We start from the raw sequence: 24,850 nt of genomic DNA on the forward strand, positions 1-24,850 counted from the left end.
ATGCAGAAAAATCAAAAGAAACAACCAAAAAAACCTATAATCTCACTACCCAGAGGTAGGTTTTTTTTTTAAGTAATTTTTTTAAGTTTATTTATTTATTTTTTTGAGAAAGAGCACAAGCAGGGGAGGGGCAGAAAGGAGAGACAGAATCCAAAGTAGGCTCTGCACCATCAGTACAGAGCCCCACATGGGCTTGAACTCATGAACTGTGAGATCATGACTTGACCCAAGATCAAGAGTTGGACACTTAACCGACTGAGCCACCCAGGTGCCCCAAGGTAGCCTTTTTCAATATATTTTCCTGTGCATGTTATCATAGTTGAGATATAGTGAATGTACAATTTGTATTCAGCTTTTTTCACTTGAATGCTAACAAGCACGCAAACATTCTAATGGCTTATTTGAAATGTTATCATAAAGTATTTTGCCATTCTTCTATTGCTAAATATTCAAGTCATTCCTTTTTCCTTTTTCTTTTTCTTTTTTTTTTTTTTTTTTTGCTATTATAAATAACTGTGATAAACATAAATATTTTATACATAAAGCTTTTTCTGCATTTCAAATTATTTTTTCAGGACAGATTCCCAGAAGTAGAATTACTGGGACAAAGGGTATGAACATTTTTAAGTCTCTCAATAAATACTGCCAAAGTGCTTTCCAAAAAGATTGTAACATTTTATACTCCTACTACTTCATCACACTGTATCCAGCATTAGATATTTGTAGTTTCAGAATAATTACTAATGGGGCACTTGGGTGCCTCAGTCAGTTAAGCATCCGACTCTTGATTTTGGCTCAGGTCATGATCTCAAGGTTCGTGAGTTTGAGCCCCACATCAGGCTCTGCACTGAGGGTACGGAGCCTGCTTGGGATTCTCTCTCTCCCTCTCACTACTCCCTCTTTTCCCCCTGCTCTCTCTCTCTCAAAATAAATAAACACACTTTTAAATAAACAAACAAATAAATAAAATAATTACTGGTTTAATAGGCAATAAAATGGTATTTCATTATTTTAAGTCTCATGTCTTTATTAGATTTTTTTAATGCTTTACAGACATTTGGTGGGTTTTTTCTGTGTGTATGAGTTATTAGTTCATGTCCTTTGCCCATTTATCTATTTTAATTTAGTTTTTCTTACTGATTTGTTTTAATTCTCTATACTTAGGGTATTAAAAGTATCTGGCATATTTTTGATAAATATTAGCACACAATCTCAACATAGAAACCAAAGCTTAGTACAAGGATCCAGCTCAACATCACGTGCTTTCACTATACTAAAAATATCATAATGAATGACATTACTAGTGACTTAAAAGAATTAAAGCATAGTTGATGCCCATTTCTATGAGCAAAACAAAGTGCTATTCATCTTATGCTAGTCTCCCTTTAAAAAAACATACAGAAGCAGAAAAAAATCTCTACATTAGATTTTAGCTAATAATTTGAAAATTAAATGATTTGTAAAGCTAAAAGTTTGACAAAACTTTGGAGTGTGGGGAGTGGTGAAGGTAATTTGAGGGCAGACCAGATCTGGCAAAAACTCAGTTCATTTCTCTCCGTGATCAGGTTGAATTTTTTTCCATAGTTTTTTGTGCCAGCTGACATTGACCATAGTTGATAACAAACTTTATATAAACATGTTAATATTTTACTTTTATTTTCTTACAAATACTGCTAGTTCTTAATTTTAGTAAGTTTAGTATGGAAAGAAAACAAAAATAACTTTAGAATTGTACCTTTGGTTTACAATGTACTTTTATTTACATTTTTTCCTTTTATTTGATAAAGTTCTTACAAAAACCTCAAGGATTAGTTATCTTTTAGAGATGAGAGTAACCTTTAGAGTAACCTTTTAGAGATGAGAAGACAGTAGGATAGCTACAGTAAACTTAAATATTTACATTTATTAGGCTCCAAATTAAACTTGTAGCTTTCATTAAGATCCTGTGAAGTGGAAGAGAATGCCCCTAGTATAATCACCCTCCTAACGTCAACAATATAGAGTATTTTGAAGTCAACTCTGCTGTTTACTACGAAGTCCAGTATCTACTATTTTGTTTAAAAACCTTTGGCCTTTCTATGAATGCTCTAGAAAACCTGATTTATAACGTTATGGACCAAGAATGGACTTGAAAAAGTAATTTAGCAAGTCCCTTCCTATTGTTGAGCAACAACTAAATTATCCTAAGTAATTAGGGGATATTTATTGTCTACAATATTCTTAATGATTTTAGGAACGAGATTTAATAATATTTCCAATTCCAATATAATTGGAATATAGCCAATATCTGTAAATTCTCCCTGTTTAATTCAAGTGTGATCTGATACATTTTGTTCATTTTTTATTCTCTCCTGAATAGCCGCGCAGCAACTGCTCTTTAACAAATTTCATATGCTTGAAGATCATTTTGAAATCATCTATGACTTCATTCCCTTCTGGTAGATTAAGTAATAACCAATATTTCCTGCTGGTTTATCTTAGGGCTACAATAAGGCAGTGGATTGGTGGGCATTAGGAGTGTTAATCTATGAAATGGCAGCTGGATACCCCCCATTCTTTGCAGACCAACCAATTCAGATTTATGAAAAGATTGTTTCTGGAAAGGTAAGTAATACATTTTATTATTCCTCTATTACTTGTTATTTCTATAATGAAATGTAAGATATGTATATTAAAACCATTTGATGTCATCAGAATAATTACCCTAAATTGGGAAGAATACAAAAATACCCATAGTTCCTGTCTTTGTATCTAGCATTCATTTAAGATAACAAAATAAACATTAAATCATTGAAGTTTCTTAAGAAAATGAGGCAGTTTTACAAACAAGTTAGCAAAAAGATAAACCAATTTTCTTTTTTATCACTTATAAAATATAGGATCATACCTCTCATTCTCAATGTTTCTCTAAGTAAGTAAATTTTTACTTACTTAGTTATTTCATGTGGGTATCTCCTTAGAGAGACGTTTTAGGGGCTGTTTTTGTATCTCCTTTTTTTTTCAGGAGAGTCTTGTTTGAATTATGCCAAACACCACAAAATTGGAAGCAAATACAAAATAGATAAGCCTTTATAAAATGGAAGTTCAGAGAAAGGATATTTATATAATTGTTCATATTGGTTGTGATTATAATTGCCATTGATCTTTAGCAAATATGGCAATAACTTTTTTTTGAGCATGAGTAGATTCACTATATCATAGTATTTTACATTTTGTAATTACTCCATAAACCTTCCTTCTTTTGTAATCCCTAATTTTGTTTCCAAAAGTATCTCAAAACAAACCATTCATTCTTGCCTTAGCATACACTTTTAAAAAAATACTACAGTCTGGGAGCCTGGGTGGCTCAGTGGTTAAGCATCCAATTCTTGATTTCAGCTCAGGTCATGATCTTGCGGTTCTTGAGTTCAAGCCCTGCATTGGGCTCTGTTGTAACAGCGTGGAGCCTGCTTAGGATTTTCTCTCTCTCTGTCTCTCTCTCTCTCAAATAAATAAATAAATAAACAAGCAAACAAACAAAAAAAACTTAAAAAAAAATACTACAGTCAATTTTAATAGAGTTTAGTCTGATTCTTTCCACCGTAGAAAGAATAGGCTTTAAAAAATTCCAAAAAGACCTTCTATACATTTATGATAGAGTTTATAGGAAGGGATATTTTCCCATTTTTCCTTTTTCCCATTCCTACATGTGGTACACCCCATTAGTTTATCTTTCTTTTTTCTTTAGATCACATAGCCCCATTTAGAATATGACCAGGAAATAGAGCATCAATCTTGACATAACAGTACCCTGAGATATTATGTAGTTGACTTTTTTCTATTTTGTAACCTTAGTCTAAGGCAGAGAATTGCCTAATCAACCTAGAGAATCTGGAAGGACATAGAGGAAAAGTCTCTATTTCTTTATACCTCAGCCAGATTCACACTTTACATTTAGTGTAAAAGCTGACCCTCAGCTCCATGAACTTAAAATTTATATCACCTATATCACCTGAATGTCCCTAATTTAGTAATTTATCTTTTTTTACCAATATTCAAATTTAAATCATGGATGCCACACAGCTGGACTGTGAGGACAAGACACCAACAGAATGAGTCTATCCAGCCCCCTAGAATCCACATCTCAACACAGTATTGTTCCATATCTTATAGTGTATATGTAGTCTACAGGGATCACAAGATTTTCAGTTATATTTCCCTTCATTTTATGAAAGTTTTATGTTATGGCAGTATTCACAAACTAGGGGACTAACTAAAGAACTTATACTTCAACTATGTCAAAAATAAAAATTAAATACTTCTTAAAGATAACTAAGCTAGGTGTTGAAAGATTTACACCAAGGTAATACAGAAAGGCAGAAAGGAATACTTAAGTCATTAGGTATCACTGCTGTCCTTGTTACATTTGTAGGTATCTACGCCTCAGGTTTCTTATCCTTGTAACTGTTTTCATCCAGCAGAATATCAAAGGCACGGTAAAAGAACTTTTGAGATAAACAAAACATCAAGAAAAAGTAGTGTACAAGACAGGTATTAATTTTTTAAGAATTTGAAAGGTGATTATGTAAAATCTCAAGAAAGAATATGACCCAAAGGTCATATGAAGAATGTTGAGAGAACTGAAATACTTTAAAATCACTGAATGAAAGAAGCATAGAGTAGTCCACCCTTGTCTACGGTTTTAGTGACCTACAGTCAACTGCAGTCCAAAGCGGGCGATCCTCCTTCTGAGGCATCATCAGAAGGTCAGTAATAGCCGGCCACTACAGCACAACAGCTGTGTCATTCACCTCACTTCATGTCATCACATAGGCATTGTATCATCTCACATCATCACAAGAATGGTGAGTACTGTACTGTAAGATAGTTTGAGAGGGGGACAGAGAGAAAGAAACCACACCCACATAACTTTTACTACTGCAGCATATTGTTGTAATTGTTCATTGTTTTTAATCTCTTACTGTGCCTAATTCATAAACTAAACTTTATCCCAGGTGTATGTATGGAGATAAAACGGTTCAGGGTTTTATCAAAGGGTTCAGCAAAGACCAAGGATGCAGAAATTCTACTAATAGTTATTAGAAATTCTACTTCTAATTTAATTATAGGTCATTACAAAGCTCCTATATTGCTTTTACTTATACTTTATAAAAGAAGTAAAACTCTCTGACAAGGATGCTGTCATAACTAAATTTCCCTTATTTAGAAAAATGGCTTTGTTTAAAATGAGTCTATCTTCATCTGTATGAATAGGCCTTCACTAGCCAATCATTCCACAATGTGGAAAAAAAATGTTTACCTGTTTATGAATATGTTTTTATTTCATATCAAACTTTAATAGTCAGGCTCCAATATTAATATTTAAATCTGTGTATATTCTATAATCATAACCGTTTAAATCCTAGTCACCTTATTAGAAGAATGGCAACATAAAATTTTATCTTATCACAATATCTGATATCTTTCTTCACTTATTTAGAAATATGATAGGATGTTTGGTATACTATTGTTTTTCAATCAGCAATAATCGCGCCTCGGATAAACCTCATTGGCTATGATACTGCCATGGTGCAAAGCTTGGTACACTATTGTTTTTAACTAAAGGTGCCAGATTATCTTGTCCCATATTGGAAATAAAGTTATTTTCTTCCTTTTTCCCCTTTGCTGTTAAAGTAGAACTCATGAAGCAGAATATTGGTACTAACTGATCTCTAGGATTTACACTGTGTGAACATAAAGTCATATTCATATGCACCATTCCCAGTAAAACCATCTGTTTCAACACTCAAAGCCAAACTGGAATGTATCCCTATCCACATGACAAACACATTACAAGTGTTATTATCTCTCTGGTTAGTAAATAAAAGCCAAATTGGAGAATAACTAATATTTAAATTTTTTCATTGTTCAAGTCATTAAAACTCAAATTTTGGTCTTCTAAATCCTATATTTGTATTTAAAAATCTTTAATGATTTGAATGATGTATCATTTAAAATATGTTTCAATCGTAATTATTTTTGCTGATTTTTTAAAAGGGTGTTATTATTTTATGCAACATTTTATATTGATTACTCTCTCCATTCTGAAGCCATAGATTATAGGTATCAGTAACATCAAAATTAAAATAAAATGTATTTAATGAAGTGATTAATTCACTGAAATACACATATTTGAAAATCAGGTTGCTAAGTATTTTCTCTATTACAATATTTTAACTCAAGTTGGTATTTTTAAATGCACAGAAAGATGATCAATCAGCTTGTTAGATTCACTCCTACACATATTTTGCCTTTAAAAACGGAGGAGGTGGTATTTTAAATGTCAAATTATTCATGTGATATCAAGGTTCAGGTTTAGAAATGCACAGTTGACAGAAAAGTCTTAATAATTTTCACATTAAATTTGACATTTCTTAGCAATATATATACTGAGTTTCTGTATATAGTCTTTAAATTCCATACTTCAGTGCCATATACTCTATGATAAGAATCAGTTATGGTTCCTACAGCAACTCTATTTAACTGCATCACTCTGAGAAATATATAAGTTAATATTGTGTTCAAAAATGATACTTGAGGGGCGCCTGGGTGGCACAGTCGGTTAAGCGTCCGACTTCAGCCAGGTCACGATCTCGCGGTCCGTGAGTTCGAGCCCCGCATCAGGCTCTGGGCTGATGGCTCAGAGCCTGGAGCCTGTTTCCGGTTCTGTGTCTCCCTCTCTCTCTGCCCCTCCCCCGTTCATGCTCTCTCTCTCTCTGTCCCAAAAATAAATAAACGTTGAAAAAAAAAAAAAACTTAAAAAAAAAAATGATACTTGAAATAAGGCAGTCAAGTAACAGCTGTTGTGGAACCATAACTTTAGAGTCCTTGACTTCTGAAATTTAAAAAAAATTTCTGAGCTCTATTATATTTAAAGTAAATATTATTCCACTTTTAATGAGCACCAAAAATGTACAAGGAGACACTATACAAAATATAAAGTTGTAAACATACATATATATAGAATGATCAAAGAGTCAGTTCATTTTTTCCTTAAAGGAAATTCATATTCACATGAAGGGTAACTGATTAGCAGCCAAATAGCTATTCCTTTCTGTCTCAGGGGTCCCCAAAGCCATTCCCAGGTTAGGTGATTTGCTAGGAATACCCAAAGACTTCAACATACAGCAATACTCAAGAAATGAAGCCCTTATATTATAACAAGTACCTTCATTATAAGATACCTTACAATGAAAAGATAGTAAGTACAATCAGCAAAAGGAAAGGCTCATGGGGCAGCATCTAGAGGAAACTAGGCACAAACTTTCAAGAGTCTTCTCCTAGTGGAGTGACAAGAGATGAACTTAATTCCTCCAGGCACAAATTGTGACAACATGGGTAAATGTTGTCTCCTAGGGAAGCTCATTAGAGACTCAGTGCCCAAGGATTTTATTGGGATCACATATACACCCTCTACCTAGCCCATACCTACATCCCAAACTGACAGAGCAAAGTAGATGTTTGGCATAAGCCATATTGTTTGTACAAACAATCTAGGTACAGTGAACCACTCATATTATTTAGGGAAAGTTTCGTATCAGTGTGAAGAACTGTTACCATGCCAATTGCCAGATCCTGCCCAGGGCTAAACTTGCAAACAGGCTTTCCTTAAAGGTAACAGTCCCAAGCCTGCTATATTAGCTCTTTTCTGCACCATTCTGTTTCCTAAATAACATACACATAGGCAGAAATACTACTGTACTTGTTCTAAGATGCCTTTGTTAATGCTTTTGGGGAAATTAAAGTGCCATTTTTTTATTTGGCTATGGCTATAAAGAAACTTAGATAACTCAGTAGTCATTTTCATAAAATTCAAAAGCAGTTTTACCATTTGCCTAAAACCAAGGCCATTTTTTAACACTTTGCTGTGGTCATTTAAAATTCTTAATAGCTGCTTTGAGACAGTCCTTACTTTAGTGGTCTTTTGGGCAAATGATGGCAATTTGTTTTGCAGGGGAAGGAATGAGGATTGGGTAGGTAATGGTCCTCTGTAACCGTCTAGATTTATCGTAACTACCACTGTTTCTGCATAAATAAGAGAACAGATCAGAGAGCCCAGTTGTGGTAGTAATATTTATTTAAAAAAAATTTTTTTTAACATTTATTCATTTTTGAAAGAGAGACAGAGCATGATTGGGGGAGGGACAGAGAGAGAGGGAGACACAGAACCGGAAGCAGGCTCCAGGCTCCGAGCTGTCAGCACAGGGCCCGACGCGGAGCTCGAACTCATGGACTGTCAGATCATGACCTGAGCCGGAGTCGGATGCTCAACCGACTGATGCACCCAGGCCAGGTGCCCCTGTGGTAGTAATATTTATAAGCATTTTTTAAATGTACTAGATCTTTTTTTTTATATATAAGATCCAGGCTGGTTAAGTTTCCTCAGGTCCTTTGAGGCAGTGTGGAGGTTGGTACCATATCTATAGAAAGCTTAATGTATGAAAAGTTGTTACGCCTTTTGAAAAATTTACTAATGTATATGCTCATTTTTGCTAGATAAATTTGTTACTGGAATACATATTTCTTAGAACTGCACCTAATTTGGGCCACCTGGGTAGTTCAGTCAGTTAAGCATCTGACTCTTGATTTTGCCTCAGGTCATGATCTCACAATTCGTGAGATCGAGCCCTGCATCAGGCTCTGCACTGATAGCCCAGAGCCTGCTTGGGATTCTCTCTCTTTCTCCCTCTCTGCCCCTACACTGCTCTTGTATGCTCTCCTTCTCTCTCAAAATAAACAAACTTAAAAAAAAAACCAAAACTGTACTTAATTTGAAAGGTAACTTTTAAAAATTTATTCTAGCATGCTTGTGGACAGAAGTTAACAGATTATTGTTTGTTGGCTGGGTGCAAACTCTTTTGAGTCATTTAAGCCAATAAATTTTATCTCAGTGCATAAAAAGTAATGTGACTAGTTAAACCATCTCCCTGTCACTTGTAGAAGAATAGCAGTAAAAATTTTCCCTTCTTGTTCAAAGACCAACTTTGTAATTCTGTGATTAAGCTGAGCATAGACAAATTTGATTTTGGTCTTATTTTATTTCTTTTTTTTTTTTTTTTAATTTTTTTTTTAATGTTTTATTTATTTTTGAGACAGAGAGAGACAGAGGAGGGTCAGAGAGAGAGGGAGACACAGAATCCAAAACAGGCTCCAGACTCTGGGCGGTCAGCACAGAGCCCGATGCGGGGCTCGAACTCACGGACTGCGAGATCATGACCTGAGCTGAAGTCAGACGCTTAACTGACTGAGCCACCCAGGCGCCCCGGTCTTATTTTATTTCTAAAGCTAAAAAAAAAAAAAAAAAAAAAAAAAAAAAAAAAAAAAAGTAAAGCAGTTAGTGAATTTAAATCCCCTGGTACGGGTATGGTAACAACATGATCAGATTTGCTTTATGGATGTAACTTCCTCTTAATTTTTAGAAAATACTAATTTTCCTAAAACCAAAATGTACAAGACTTTATAACCGGTGCTGAGGGGCGCCTGAGTGGCTCAGTTAGTTAAGTGGCCAACTCTTGGTTTAGGTTCAGGTCATGATCTTGTGTTTGTGAGTGCAAGCCGCCTGTCAGGCTTTAGCACTGACATTGCAGAGCCTGCTGAGGATTCTCTCTCCCCTACTCATGTGCTTGCTCTCTCTCTCTCTCTCTTCTCTCTCCAAATAAATAAATAGACTTTAAAAAAATGTATAACTAGTGCGGAAAACAGAATCAATGTTCTATTGAGTGAATTCAGATGTGAATTTCTTAGTTGGTTTAACATATTACATAATGAAATTTGATGAAGTTATTTAAGGTATCAGCTATAATTACAATGCTGTCCTTATAAAACAGGGTCATAGTTGTCCTTTTTCTCCCTCACTCTACCAAATTTAAGTACCAAAAGAAAAGAAGAAAGTGCTTTTTCTATAAATGAACAGGTGGAGCATGAGACAAGAAGGAACTTCTTGCATTCTCCAAACGATGTTTCTAGCACAGACTAGTCTAGATATCTAATGATAGATATTGTTGCCTTCCAAGTTCCTTCTTTGATTCAAAAGTCAGCTTCAGATCACTAAAATATTATTCTAACAGAAAAATTGAAAAAATTAAAAATGTATTGAATTAGTGCCTTGCATCAGTTTCATAAAAATTACCTAATTTTTTTCACACCTGAGGGTATTCATCATTTTATAGAGACCAGAAAGGTGAAAGAGTTTGCCCTAATGCATAGGGAATGTATGTAACTGGAGCTGGGAATGGAACCCAGGTACTCTTTCTATTGAAGTGATAGGCCAGTGGGACTTTTGAGATGGTAAGAATGTTCAATTTTATTCAGTTTAACTCCCTTTTGCTATATGTAGGCAAATCAAGACTCAGAATTGCCCAAAGATAAAAGGTAGTTTGTGGCAAAGCCAGAAATTGAATTTAGTTCAGTGGTTCATTTATTATTTGTTCACTTGGCTTCAGTAACTCTTCACAATCTTAGTTTTATTCTGCATTACTGGTCTCTCCTTGTTGATCCTCCTTGCCTTGGTCCTCTTCTGCCTCTGCACTTCCTCCATTGGTGGATTCATCCAGTTTCATGACTTTAAATGCCAACTGACGATTTCCAAATTCACTTTTTCAGTCCATACCTGACTCTTGGGTTGCAGACCCTTGTAGCCAACTTCTTACCTGAGATCTCCATTCAGGTATTCAATACATATCTTAAATTCAATCTGCCTAAAACTAACAGATTTTTGTTTTCCCTGGGAAATCTGTTCCTCCCACTGCTCTTCCCATCTCAGTTGATGGCAACACCATCCTTTCAGTTACTCAGGCGAACATACTCTGGAGTCCTCACTCCATATCTAAAGCACAGGAAAACCATTTTGACTCTTTACCTATCTTTAGCATACACACAGAATTCAACCACTTCGTGCCACTTCCACTGATATTGCTCTCTTCTGAGTCACTAGAGTGGTTCTTTAAAAATGTTAAATTAGATCCTGTTGCTCCTTCCAGAAGCTTGCACTGGTTCCCCATTTTCTTCAGAGTAAACATCAAAGACCTTACAATGCAAGACTTTGTGAGGTGTGATAGGATGACAACATTTGTAAAGGATTGCTCTTGTTGCTAAATTATCATCTATCATCTCTCTTCCTCACTAGGATGTAAACTCTGTAGGTAGAACTGTTTGCTTATTTTGTTTACTACTATATGCCAAGCACATTGGTGCCTAACACATGGAAGGTGTTTGATCATTATTTGTCAGATGTGAATTCATGCATTCATGTAATATTCATGGGGCTCATATTATATGCCAGACAGTGCTGGATACAGTAAATTAGTTACGGTCTCTGCTTTCATGAAGCTCTCATGAAGTGGACACTCACTCTCAGAGATACTGACTTAGGTGGTCACCTGTGTGTTCTAAACATGTATTTTTTTAGTTGTCACAAACTTTTTGATACACACTATATGTCAAAAGCTTGTTCTGATGTCTATACCTTGTTGTAGAAATAGATTTATTCTCATGAATCGATTAGGAAACTCAGAAGTAACTTAGTCCCTAACCGTTGTTAAAGCATTCTAAACAGGAAATATCGGGCAAAAAGGATCAAATAAACACTCTAGGAAGTGCATATTGCACAAACACCTCTTTCATGTTAAATAATGCCAGTTTCCAATAATCTTATCTCTCAGATCTAATGGTTTAATGGGTCCAGACTTTTTCTTTTCCACATCTGGCTCTTTACAGCTACTTTCACATTGTTTGCCCCATAATGGACTATCAGAGAGACGTGGGAGTCAGGAGGATTCAGTTATTTTCCCAACAATGAAACTGACTGAGTTGGTAGTCTCACTGGAGCTTGATTTCCTTATCTTAAAATGAAGATTTGGATTAAATTAAACTAAGACTTACTTTGCTCCAATATTCTAGGATTCTGATTTCAATTTTTACAGCAGTTATAATCAATAATAATAATAATAATAAAAATAATACTCTTCTTAATACAGTTTTGAAGGAAAAATTATCATGCTTCCCATGATAGAAACCTTTGGTGTTTCCAAGTTAACATGCCATAAGTAAAGTCTTGCATCTGAAACGTAATTGTGTTTAAGTCATTTTCTGGTTTTTGCTAATTTCAATTTGATGAATCAACATGGCTCTTTGGAAGGTCAAATCAACAAAGAAACTACATTTCTGATTACATTTCAGAACAGTCATGGAAAAAATACTTTCACAATGATTCTCATTATTTCTCCTTCAGTATACTTAAAGGATATGACAGATTCTCATCATTAACATCATTAACATGCCTACTATGTGAGGTGGGCTACCTGTCAGAATCTCTGGGGAAGAAGACTTGTGATATGGAGGTGAAGAGGATATGTCTGTCATATGATAAGTTTTCCAAATGCCGATGTCTACCATCATAAGCCCCTTCTATAGCTCCCCATTTGAGAATCCCTGTTCTAAAGATTACAAAGATACATACGCACATTAAGCCAAGACCAACGCTTTATCTGCATTCCAAAATAAAGATCTACTCTATTTAGGTGTGTATATTCTTTAGGCACTCTATTGCACGTTACCTGAATTCAGAAGATAATTTAAAAAAAATTTTTTGATGTTTATTTTTGAGAGACAGAGTGTGAGTGGGGGAGGGGCAGAGAGAGAGGAAGACACAGAATCCAAAGCAGGCTCCAGGCTCTGAGCTATTAGCACTGAGTCCGACGTGGGGCTCGAACCCACGAATCATGAGGTCATGAGCTGAGCTGAAGTCCGACGCTTAACCAACTGAGCCACCCAAGCACCCCTCAGAAGATAATATTTTTTAAGTTTATTTAATTCTTTTTGAGAGAGAGAAAGAGAGAGAGGGAGAGGGAGCTTGAGCAAGGGGAGGAGCAGAGAGAGGGAGAGAGACCCCAAACAGGTTCCAGGCTGCAAGCACAGAGCCTGATGGGGGCTTGAACTCACAAACCATGAGTTCATGACCTGAGCCAAAACCAAGAGTTGGACGCTTAACTAACTGAGCCACACAGGCACCCCCAGAAGATAATGTATATGTAGTACATTATTGTCTACCATTCCAAACATCACGAAAGGGAGAATAACTGGCACATTACGTTGAACAGTTCATGCGGACTCTATTCTAAACAAAGACAGCTCTACTTCAAATAAGCTACTTCTTTGGAATCTAAGCAAAGTTGGAATATAACCACTATAAAAATAAGTCATGTTATTTTTAGACACTATGCCTTTTGAATACCCCATATTCTCTAGTTTCTACTCCAACTGGGATAAATGAGGAAATGTGCAGCAAATATTTTTAAGATGAAAATTTCAGTCTTTTAGAAGTGTCCTGACAATAACTCTTTTCAGGTTATTGAATCATGAAAAACAGTATAGAATAATTAAGGATATATACTCCAGAGCCAAGAGTACCTGGTTTGGGATGATAGCTCTACCACTTATTAGCTCTGTAATCTTAGGCAGATTACTTACTTGGTGTCACTTTCAATTGTATCACCTGTAAATGGAGATAATAATCATGTTTACCGTAATGTTAGGTTATGAACCAGTGCACATAAAGTTTAGCACAGTGCCTAACTTCTAATAAGCTATTATATTAATAAAATGTTAATTTGGAAGTAAAAACTAAAGAAGGAGCAATTCATGTGCCTTTTTTTTTTCTTTTTTGGAACATAAACCCTCTTATACTCTGTGGTAAAACGGGCTTTGCAAAAATGAGGCTTTCAGTTGCTGATTTATTTGAGTTGATCCCAAATCCTGTTGGGTCATTAGCTATTCAACCTTCAAATAGTCCTTGGTTGTTGGACACAAATTTTAGTTTTCCTCTGGTATGATGATGACTTTATTATTTACATGAAAATTGTTTTGATCTGTCACTAGGAGAGAAAATAAAACTTCTGCACAAAGTAGAGAAGATAGTGCTTCTCAGGCTTTCATGTAGAGATAAAAGCTCAGAATTTCAGACCCAGTGCCCCTATCATTTGAAGCCCCAGGATCAGCATTTTTACCCTCTACCCCTCCAGTTGACTCTGATGAAAGTGGGCCCTAGGACCACACTTGGAGAAGCATTTATTTACAGAATAGCATAAATAGCAGTCGGGAGACTATAGTTATGAGTCTGGCTTTGCCATAGGGTCTAGCTTTGCATGCTTGTGATTTAATTTCTACTTTGAGACTATGAGAATGCACATCATGTTGCGCTTTGGAAACTCAGAATATATATGTTAAGGAGTTATATTTATTTGAAGACAGTGTAATAAAGAACAAAATTTATGAGGCTAGGAATCATGACTAGATTTCTAGTCCCAGCTCTGCCACTTTATAGTCTAGTGATTGGGTAAGTTATACAATGTCTGTGAATCCTAGTTTCTCCATCTTTAGAATAGAGTTAATACCATAGTCACCAAATATGTCATAGTTCATTGCTATATATCTAGTGCCTAGAGCAGTGTGGTACATAGTAGGTCTTAATAACTAATTGTTAACTAGATGAACTACATTATTTGAAATGACACAATAAATTCTGGGAGTAAAAAACACAAAATGGCACAGTACCTTCCCCCCAGAAGCTCATGATCTGGGGGAAACAGACATACACAAATATTACAACATACCTCAATAAAGATCGACTGAGGTAATGTCATGACACGCGATACAAGTTATAAGGTGATGGTGGCACTTGTAGAGAACCACAGTAAGAATGCAAGGAGTTCATAAATGGGGTCAATTAACCCTTTAAAGCATTTTCTTCAGATGTCTATGGTCCGTTGAAGGTGAGGCCATGATAACCACTGGAATGTGAATTTGACCACATGGTGTGTTCATACAGGTCCGATTCCCATCGCACTTCAGTTCAGATCTCAAGGACCTTCTAAGGAACCTGCTGCAGGTGGATTTGACGAAACGGTTTGGAAACCTGAAGAATGGTGTGAGTGATATAAAAACTCACAAGTGGTTTGCTACAACAGATTGGATTGCTATTTACCAGAGGAAGGTGAGCCATTTCTTTCTTTAATTTAAAAGCTTTTGGAAGTTAGTATTTAAATTATATGTGGTAAAGATATTTTCAACTTAACACGTGGTTTTAATTTTTTTACCTTTGAATTAATCCTATGCAGGACTTAAGGGACCTTTCCAGCCCACTATTTAAAAATGAGTTTTAAAAAAAATGAGTTTTCTACTTGATTAAAGAGAAGGCATATTCTATTTTGACCATCAATCTGAAATTTTTTTTAACGTTTATTTATTTTGAGAGAGAGCGCATGCATACATGCAGGAGGGGCAGAGAGAGAAGGAGAGAGAGAATCCCAAGCAGGCTCCATGCTGTCAGCACAGAGCCCAAGGCGGGTCTCGATCTCACAGAGCGTGAGATCATGACCTGAGCCGAAATCAAGAGTCGGATGCTTTACTGACTGAGCTACCCAGGCACCCCAATCTGAAATGTGTTCAGTGTCAAATTTTTCCTACCCTTGCCTCTTACTCTTCACAATATTATGGTAATTACTAAGTAAACAATGTCCTAAGGGTTTGCATTTCAAAACTGATGTGAAGCCGCATTAGAAAGACAAATATAAACAAATATATTCTCCTTCCTGGAATTGGCAAACAGCTGAATTTAATAACATTTAATAGCTAGATTCATCAGATATTTTTCAGTCTTTATCACTTTACTGTTGTAACAAATTGAGACATTGAAGAAAGATTTTGCTGTGCTGAGTTACTTGTCTCTCAACATTGCTTCTCAAATGCCTAAAGATAATTCGTATTTATAAAGTGTTGTCATCTTGAATATATTTAATTTTTTTTTTCCATAAAACCAAAACTTCTAATGTTTCAGAGACTTGCCATATTTAATAATGCTATGCAGCCATGTGAGTGAATTTCCTTAGGAAAAAAATGTAAATGCTATAAATTAATATTAATAGCACGGTTTTCCTAGTTTATATCTTTTGGAAAAGAATATAAAAACAAAGCATTAAAAGAATTTAATAATGCAGCAAAGACCAAAACAATATGAGGGCAGTAGTCTCCACATCTCATAAGATGGGTTCAGAAACTTCCTAGGCGTTAAATTCATGAAACAGCCCTTAGCATTATTATCTCAACTGGATATGTTATGTAGTCAAGAGCAATTCTATTTGGGTGATTTATTGAATCTGTATTTTCTTTTAGTGCTTTTTGATCTAACTTCTTTTTGTTGTTGTTTAGTAATTAGCCAGTTACCCTCTCACCATTTGTTGAATAACTCATCTTTGACCCCTTGTTTGAAATTCCACCTTTGCTAATGCTGAATTATTACATACTTCGGTCTGTTTCCGACTTTATGCTTTAGGGGTTCTTTCTGTCTATTCTTGTACTACGCACCACACTGTTTTACATACCTTGATGGTAGCTTTTATTCAATTTCCAAAATATTTGTATATTTAATATGTGGAATTCTTATCAATGTTCAAGGAAAAGAATATATAGTTCAATATTTTTTAGTTGTATTGTAAGAAAATACACAAAACAAAATTTGCTATCATGCAGGTCAGTCAATTGTGCAGCCACGACTGCCGTCCCTCTCCAGAGCCCTTTCATCTCGCAAGAAAACTGTGTACCCATTAAACAAGGACTCCTATTTTATTGGTCTCTCCAAATATCTATATTGTCTTCGGGACTCTTAATTGGGATAACAGTATATTAATTAGAAGAAAATCAAAATCTTGAAAATTCCTCATAATTAAAATGTTTACGTTTCTGCCCCGTGTTGGGCATAGAGATTACTTTTAAAAAAGTAAAAATTAAAATCTTCTTCTCAAACATATTCAGTGCACCACCTAATATTAATAAAGTCCCTATTTTAAATAAAGGAAAGCCATTTTAATTTTAGGATCCAAGGAGAAAAAATGTTCAGAATTCAGCAATGCTATTTTTCTAAAAGGGACATGTTTCTTTCCAACTTCCCAGAAAGTTTTGATAGCTAGATATTTTAAACAAAATAAACTTGGGAATAAAAAAGGAAGATTAAGAGGAGTGCCTGGCTGGTTCTGTCAGTGAAGCATGTGACTCTTGATCTCCAGGTCATGAGTTCAAGCCCTATGTTGGGCCTAGAGCCAACTTAAAAAAACAAAACAAAACAAAAAAAAAAAAAAAACACAAGTATATCTAAGAATTACCTGTAACCTCAAGAGAAAGGAATTAAGGAAAAGGATAGAAATATAAAGGCTTGAGAAATAAGGAACCGATAAAGGAAAATCTGGAGTCCTGTAACCTAAAGTGCCAGTATTTTGATACCAACAGTTAATTATCCTAGAACTCTTTTAAGTATTGTACCATTCCTTGAATGAAAATGTTGAGATTAATAGCAAACCTACTGTTTGCTTTCTCTTTTTTTTTTTTAATTTTTTTTTAATGTTTATGTTTGAGAGAGAGAGAGACAGTGTGAGTGGGGGGAGGGACAGAGAGAGGGAGACACAGAATCCGAAGCAAGCTCCAGGCTCTGAGCTGTCAGCACAGAGCCCGATGTAGGGCTCAAACCCATGAGATGTGAGATCATGACCTGAGCCAAAGTCGGCACCTTAAGTGACTGAGCCACCCGGACACCCCTGTTTGCTGCTGTTTCTAATGCTGTTATCATTTAGGGACTTGAAGGCATTTAAAGATGCTACCATATAATAATGGTGGGAATTTATTTTCCTTAGTATTTAGAAACTGTCAGGCATTCATTATTCCTCTTTCTGATTCCAATATTTGTGGGTTTGGTTTTTTTTCTCCATACCACCATGCAGTTAACTCAGTTCTTAACGCTGAACCTGGAGATAGCCGCAGACCCCACAGGCTGAGGGCTCAGTCCCAGAAGAGTGCCCTCCACCCACCACCACTGCAGACATTAATTGCAAGTTAGGCACCTGCTTCTGACTAAGCAGCTTTAGATCAGAGGTTTCCCACAAACCCCTCCTAGGGTTCGATTAATTTGCTAGAGCAGCTCAGAGAAGTCAGAAACTACTTACTGTTACCAGTTTATTATAAAAGAATGTAACTCAAAGACAGCCAGAGGGAAGAGATGCATAAAGCAAGATATGGGGACGGGGCTCAGCGCTTCCTGCTCTCTTCAAGCACGCCACTCTCCCCCAATCCCCACTTGTTCACCGGCCTGGGAGCTCTCCGTACCCCATCCTCTTGAAGTCCTGTGGCTTCATTAGGTAGGCATGATTATTTAAATCATTGGCCATTGGTGACTAAACTCCGTCTCCAGCCCCCCACCCTCCCCACCCCCGCTCCTGGAGGTTAGGAGGTGAGACTGAAAGTTCCGAGTGTCTAACCAGCACCCATCCTTAGGTTACCTAGGGGCTTTCCAAAAGTCACCTCATTAACATAACACTTATGACATCCAAGAGTTTAAGGAGCTCTGTGCCCGGGATTAGGGTGAAGACCAAACACGTTTTTCCTATGATAAATCAAAATATCACACTTCATTTTTCTGTCTCATTTCCAGGTGGAAGCACCATTCATACCAAAGTTCAGAGGCTCTGGAGATACCAGCAACTTTGATGACTATGAAGAAGAAGATATCCGTGTCTCTATAACAGAAAAATGTGCAAAAGAATTTTGTGAATTTTAAAGATGGGCAACAAGATGACATCAGAGCTCACACTCAGTCTTTGCACTCTGTTGAGAGATCAGGTGGAGTCGAGACCGTCCTTGTTGAAGCAGTTACCTAGTTCCGTCATTCCAGCGACTGAGTGAGGTCTTTATTGCCATCGTCCGTGTGTGCGCTCTGCGTCCACCTATGTAACAAGGCACCGCTAAGCAAGCATTGTCTGTGCCATAACACACAACTAGACACCTTCCCGCTTCCCTCTGGTTGGGCTTTCTCCTCCCCTCCACCCATTTCTTCCTTTTTCATGTTCGTCGGGTTTTCTCCAAGCAGTGCTCCATTTTATTTTGTGGGTATTTCACACGGGCAGTGTTATGGCTCTGTGATATTTGAAAGGAAGGGTAAGTGTTACCTTTGGTAGTTCTTGCCGTTATGGTTGTTGGTCGATGGCTTGAGGCTGTACGGCCAGTAATTATTTTTACTTTGAGTAGCTCAGACTCAGTTTTGCCAAAACTTCTGACAATTTTTGAAGACAGAGTGTCGTATCAACAAGGCAATTTATACAAAACAAAACAAAACAATACCTTTTGCAGAACTCACCGCTCTGGTGAGACATTTGGATAGACATTTGGATACAGTAGCTACACCCGGCAATTTGGATTTCTAGAGATCAGAGGTTCCGTCTCCCTTCACCACCTTTTGTATTTTCCTCCCAGTGAGTAATCGGGTGACCACCTGTGCAGTGTGACGCATGCAGCTCACTCACAGGAGAAACTAAAGCTGTGGGTCCCATCACTTGGTAGGGGACCATCACTTGGTCATTGCTGTAGGGATTAGGGCTTTAAGATTTCTACACCTTCGCTCCTCCGTAAGGGATTTAGCCAGTATTTTGACAGAACGCAACTGATGAAGAAAGGGACAAATTTTTTAGTTTCTCAAACAAGTCCTCCTTGTAAATTTTTTACGGGAAAAAAAAAAAAACAAACTAAAAAAGATCATTAATGTGGACAATTACTTTGCTGAGTCCAACAAATGGCTTGATGCTTGTAAGCAGTGTAGAGACACTCTTATTTATATAGGGATTTTTCTGTTTGTTTTGCTTCGCTTTGTTTTGTCACGGTTAAGGACAAAAGGAGTTGTTGCCAGGTTATTCCAGCACACAGTATCTGTCAGCCCGAGGGAGAGGCACTGTTGTAGCTTCAGCGTTCATCCTATGCCTCATCCACGAGGAAAAGGGACAAAGTTTTTAAAACTGCCACAACTGTATTTTAATTTTGAGGTGTGATAGTTTTAGACACGTTAGAATTTCCAGCCTCTTTCCGTACACAGCATGTATGATCATGCAGATGCAATGTTAGTATTTGAGTTTAATTTTTTGTAATTCTTTGTTGCCAACAGCATTGCTGTCAGTGGAAATTTCAAGCATTTTTGCACAGTTAGTTCCACGTTTGTTGAGAATCCATGGCTTAACTCTGTTTTTTAAGTATTTTTTTCTTTGCTTTTAAATTTTCCCATCTGGTTTTATCTCCGTGTGTCAGTGACCTATCTTAAAACAACACACCAAAAGAGCTGAAAGTAAACTGTGTTCATTTTTTATGATCAATTTACATGCATATAAGTTGAGTTGTTTTTAATCAGACTGATCTTAATGTATATAAGCATTCTATTTGCTTCATTATTGGTGCCGGTCACTGACAACTTCTTTATCTCTGTACCACACTCTTGTAAAACCTTTGAAGACATTGAAAAAGCCTGTCTGGGATGTTCTCTGCATCCATCTGTACATCTTTTGGTTGTCAAGTGTTCCTGCATGGTTATGTCATTTAAGAGCTGATAACTGATTTCAGTTGGTCCACTTATATTTAAAATGTGCAAGCAAAATATGATATACTTTGCTGTATCAAGTTTTATGTGACAAAAAATATGTCATTCATGTTAATAAATTTAAACCATCATTTCTATAAAATATTTTCATTCGGTTTTTTTTTGGCCCAAGAACATGCTGATCGTTGTATTCTATATGTATGCAACAAATTCCATGGTAGCTTTATTGTATATTATTGTAGAATTATTTTAATAAATCATGGGGATGACAATTTGATTATTACATTTTAGTTTTCAGCAATTAAGAAGATTTCTCTAAGTTCTAAAAGGACGTTTTAAATAAAATTACTACTTGCCCTGCACAACTTGCTGTAGAATCTGCCTAGGTAGATGACCTCTCGGCATGCGTTGGTTTTGAGGGCTATTTAGCCATTCCCATTTCTCTCTCCACTTAAAGGACATGAGCAAGCTTTCAGATATGTCAAGGGAGTCTATTTCCAACCAATCAAGGACGCGGAATTAGAATATCTTCAAGTTATATAAAACTCCCAGTTTCAGCCACAATTTAGCCAAGAACAGGATGAAAATTTGAATAAGAAATCAGTGGAATGAATCAGTGTTTAACCTCAGATTACATTATTTGAAGCAGAAGAAATTACATTTTTCCTCAGTAAATGATAAGGAGATGGCACTGCAGAGGAGGGACCCCTTGACTCAAAGTCAAGACATCTGGGTCTCAGGTCTGGTCTGTCACAGTCGGCATGACCTTGGCCTCAGCTCTCTCTTCTACAAAATGGAAGAATTCCATTAGGCGGTTTCTAAGGTCTTTTCTAATTTTCACATGTCATGACAAAATTCTTTTTATTTGACATTTTGAAGGGATAATGTGCTTTGAAGTAAATCTTGGTAAGGTGATATTTTAGGGCATCTTTCTTCTCCTTATCTTTTACAGTGTTCTTACAATTTTTTGAATATCATAAGGACCTTATGTCTGTTTTGATTCCTTCCTCCTTCACTGATGCTAAATATCCAACTGATATCAAACTGTCAACCTACCAAAAACAGATATTGTGGCTTGTGGGTATTGCTGTCTTGTTTTTGATATGTTCTTGTATTGACTGCCCATTGGCCTGAAAATACTCATCATAAGCCTAAAAAAAAAAAATCATTTTTCTTTCCCACTGACTGTTTTATCTGCTTGTTGTAAGAATCAAATGAAATAATGTATGTGAAAGCACCTTGTAAACTGTAACCTATCAATGTAAATGTTAAGGTGTGTTGTTATTTCATTAATTACTTCTTTGTTTAGAATGGAATTTCCTATGCACTATTGTAGCTAGGAAATGCTGAAAACAACTGTGTTTTTTAATTAATCATAACAGCAAAATTAAAGTATCTTCAAAGGATAAAACGGTGTCTTGAGTTCTATTTGGTGCCCTTATCTCTTGATTTCTCTTCCACGGATACTACAGATGCCTATAGGTTTCTAGTGTCTATGTATTCATGCTGGTCTTTGGTGATGAGAACAGAGTAATAGGGGAAGAATGCCCACCAATCTAGTCCAACTGAGTATATATTAAGAAACTACTAGATTCATTCCATAGTTTCTAAAAAGTGTTTCTACTTCCTCATGCTACTAGTCTAACTTACTCTTAATGTTGAAAATTTACATATTTAAATAACTGACACTGAAGGAGCCCTCATCCTTATATTGGAACAATGAACTATGAATTTTTACCTTTTTCTTCAGAAGTGTTGTTGAGGTTCATATTACCTCTTCCGATTTCAGCTGATTGGTATGTGTTTCTACAGTTGTCCTTGACCTCAAGAAATAACTTTCTAGGTATTTAACACCTTACCATTTTTTATTGTTATCATTGTTACTGCAAACATTTACAAATATTGATGTACTTTAATACAATACATTGTATTGTATTACATAATAACATTGTTACTGCAAACATTTACAAATATTGATGTATTATAATACCATGTTTACTATTTTTATACCAGTGCTTTATTTTATCATTGTCAAGGCTTAATACAAAATACCAGTTTTCTCATTTCCTTATACAACCAATTATAAAATTCTAGCCATATCTTCACTCACTCCAAATCATCATTTGAAATCCATTTAAATTTTCTCTTATGCACAAATATTGGATGTGAAGTTAAATGGCTTTCATTTCAGCCTTCCTGAACATTTTCTATATGCTTTTTTTAATAGCCTTTGACAAGGGTTCTCTGATAAGGGCTGAATTGTGTTCCTTCAGAATTCATATGTTGAAGTACTCAGAATATGAGTAGCTCAGAATAGGACTGTATTTGAAGGTAGGACCTTTAGTTACGGTAAAATGAGGTCATATGGATGGGCCCTAATCCGATTATGACTAGTGAATTTACAAGAAGACATTAGGACATAGAACACACAGACCCAGAAAAGACCACAGGAAGACCTAAGAGGAAGGCGACCATCTATAAGCCAAGCAGAGGGGTTTCAAAAGAAGCCAACCCTGCTGACACCTTGATCTTGGACTTGTAGCCCCTAGAACTGTGAGAAAATAAATTTCTGTTGTTTAAGCTGCCCACTCTGTGGTAGTTTGTTATGGCTGTTCTAACAAACTGGTACGCCCACTGCGGTGTTCCCATGTGTACACGATATTCCCATGGTGAAGGGCTTGCATTGATCTCACTTCAAATGCTTTAGAATTGGCCCAAACTGAAATAATTTACCATAAGCAAAAACCAAGCAAACAAAAAAGTATGTCATTGTGGTCACAAACCTCAATGCACCTGTTTTCTTATTTCTCTTCTTTTCTGGAATATAAGCAGGAAACAGAAAACACTAGCAACTGAGCATAGGGGAAAGCATGGGTGGCTGAAAGCACTTCTAACTCCGGGTCAGACTTAACTCTCGGCATCAAGCTATGCCAAGCAAGCTTTTTGAAGCTGTGCTAATACAACCTAAAACTGAACAAATCATTAAATTTAGAGCCTCTGCGCATCTGTTAATGGTGATGTTGATGAAATGGCCAAAAGGAAACTGGGAATGAGGATAAAGTAGTGGTGAGGAAACCCCAGTTGGTTTGTCATCTGATGATTCGGTGGTTAGTAATGCTCGCAGTAAATGATTACCTTAACGTGTTAATTTTCTATTGCTAGTATAATAAATTGCCACAAAGTTTGTGGCTTAAAACAACATAAATTTATTATCTACCAGCTCTGGAAGTCTGATATCAAAAATGAGTCTCATTGGGTTAAAATCAAGGTATCAGCAGTACTGGATTCTTTCTAGAGGCGCTGGGGGAAAATCTCTTTTCCAGCTTCTAGAGGCTGCTCACTTTCCTTGACTTGTGACCCCATCCCTCCATCTTCAAAGCCAGCAATATTGGGCTGCATCCCACTGACATCCTTTTCTGCCTCCCTCTTTCACTTTTAAAGACCCTAGTGATTACATTGAGCCATCTGGGTATACAGGCTGTTCACCCTATTTTAAGATCAGCTAATGAGTAACCTAATTCCCCTTTACCATATAACTTATCACATTCACAAGTTCTGGAGATTTGGACATGAACATCTCTGGGGCAGAGAGAGGACAGGGAGAAATTATTCTGCCTACCACACCTAATAATGTCACTTTAGGTGGAAAATATGGTTATGTCTAAGGTGGAATTAGAGACAATCTTTTCACGATTCAAAGAGAACGTGGGCTTCCTGAGGTGTAGTGGTTAGCATGCAGTGAATTTTCAAGTACGCTATCACAGAACTTGAGTAGCAAATCAGTTCTGAGTGCCTTGAAAGATACTCATCACTACAGCAAAAAACCCAAAAAAAACAAAAAAACACTCCACAATTGTATGTCACTACACACCAATAAAAAGACGAAAATTAATAACACTGATAATACCAACTGTTGGTGAAGATGGAGAGGAACTGGATGGAACTGTCCTGCATTGCCAGAAGGAATATAAAGTGGCACAACCACTTTGCAAAAAACAGTTTGTCAGGGGCGCCTGGGTGGCTCAGTCGGTTAAGCATCCGACTTCGGCTCAGGTCGTGATCTCACAGCTTGTGAGTTCGAGCCCCCTGTTGGGCTCAGTGCTGACAGCTCAGAGTGGAGCCCGCTTCCGATTCTGTGTCTCCCTCTCTCTCTGACCCTCCCCCGCTCATGCTCTTTCTGTCTCTGTCTCTCTCTCTCTCAGAAATGAATAAGCAATAAAAAAATTAGATATTAAAAAAAAAGTTTGGCAGTCTGTATAAAGTTAGCCATTCACTTATCATAGGATTGGTTACCCATTCTATTTCTACGTGTTTACCCAAGATAATGAAAACATATGTTCATAAAAGGTATAAATGTTCAACAACTTTGAAACAGTCCCCAAATGAGAACAGTTCAAACAAACAGCAACAGAT

General features: G+C 36.4%; 1 protein-coding gene and 1 pseudogene across 8 annotated transcripts in view; one reads left to right on the forward strand and one right to left on the reverse strand.

Annotated features, from left to right (window-relative positions):
- The window catches only part of PRKACB (protein kinase cAMP-activated catalytic subunit beta), a 126,931-nt gene extending 105,083 nt beyond the window's left edge, over window positions 1-21,848 (forward strand). For all 8 annotated transcript variants that reach the window (XM_045478043.1, XM_045478039.1, XM_045478040.1 and 5 more), the window contains 3 exons: window positions 2,482-2,604; window positions 14,864-15,028; window positions 18,512-21,848. In XM_045478043.1, coding sequence (XP_045333999.1) covers window positions 2,482-2,604; window positions 14,864-15,028; window positions 18,512-18,637 — 414 coding nt within the window. In that variant the 3' untranslated portion in view covers window positions 18,638-21,848. The remainder of the gene's footprint in view (window positions 1-2,481; window positions 2,605-14,863; window positions 15,029-18,511) is intronic.
- On the reverse strand, window positions 5,430-5,578 carry LOC123600086 (annotated as a pseudogene).
- Window positions 21,849-24,850: the final 3,002 nt, after the last annotated feature.

Source organism: Leopardus geoffroyi, chromosome C1, assembly GCF_018350155.1.
Source record: "Leopardus geoffroyi isolate Oge1 chromosome C1, O.geoffroyi_Oge1_pat1.0, whole genome shotgun sequence".
Classification (NCBI taxonomy): domain Eukaryota; kingdom Metazoa; phylum Chordata; class Mammalia; order Carnivora; family Felidae; genus Leopardus; species Leopardus geoffroyi.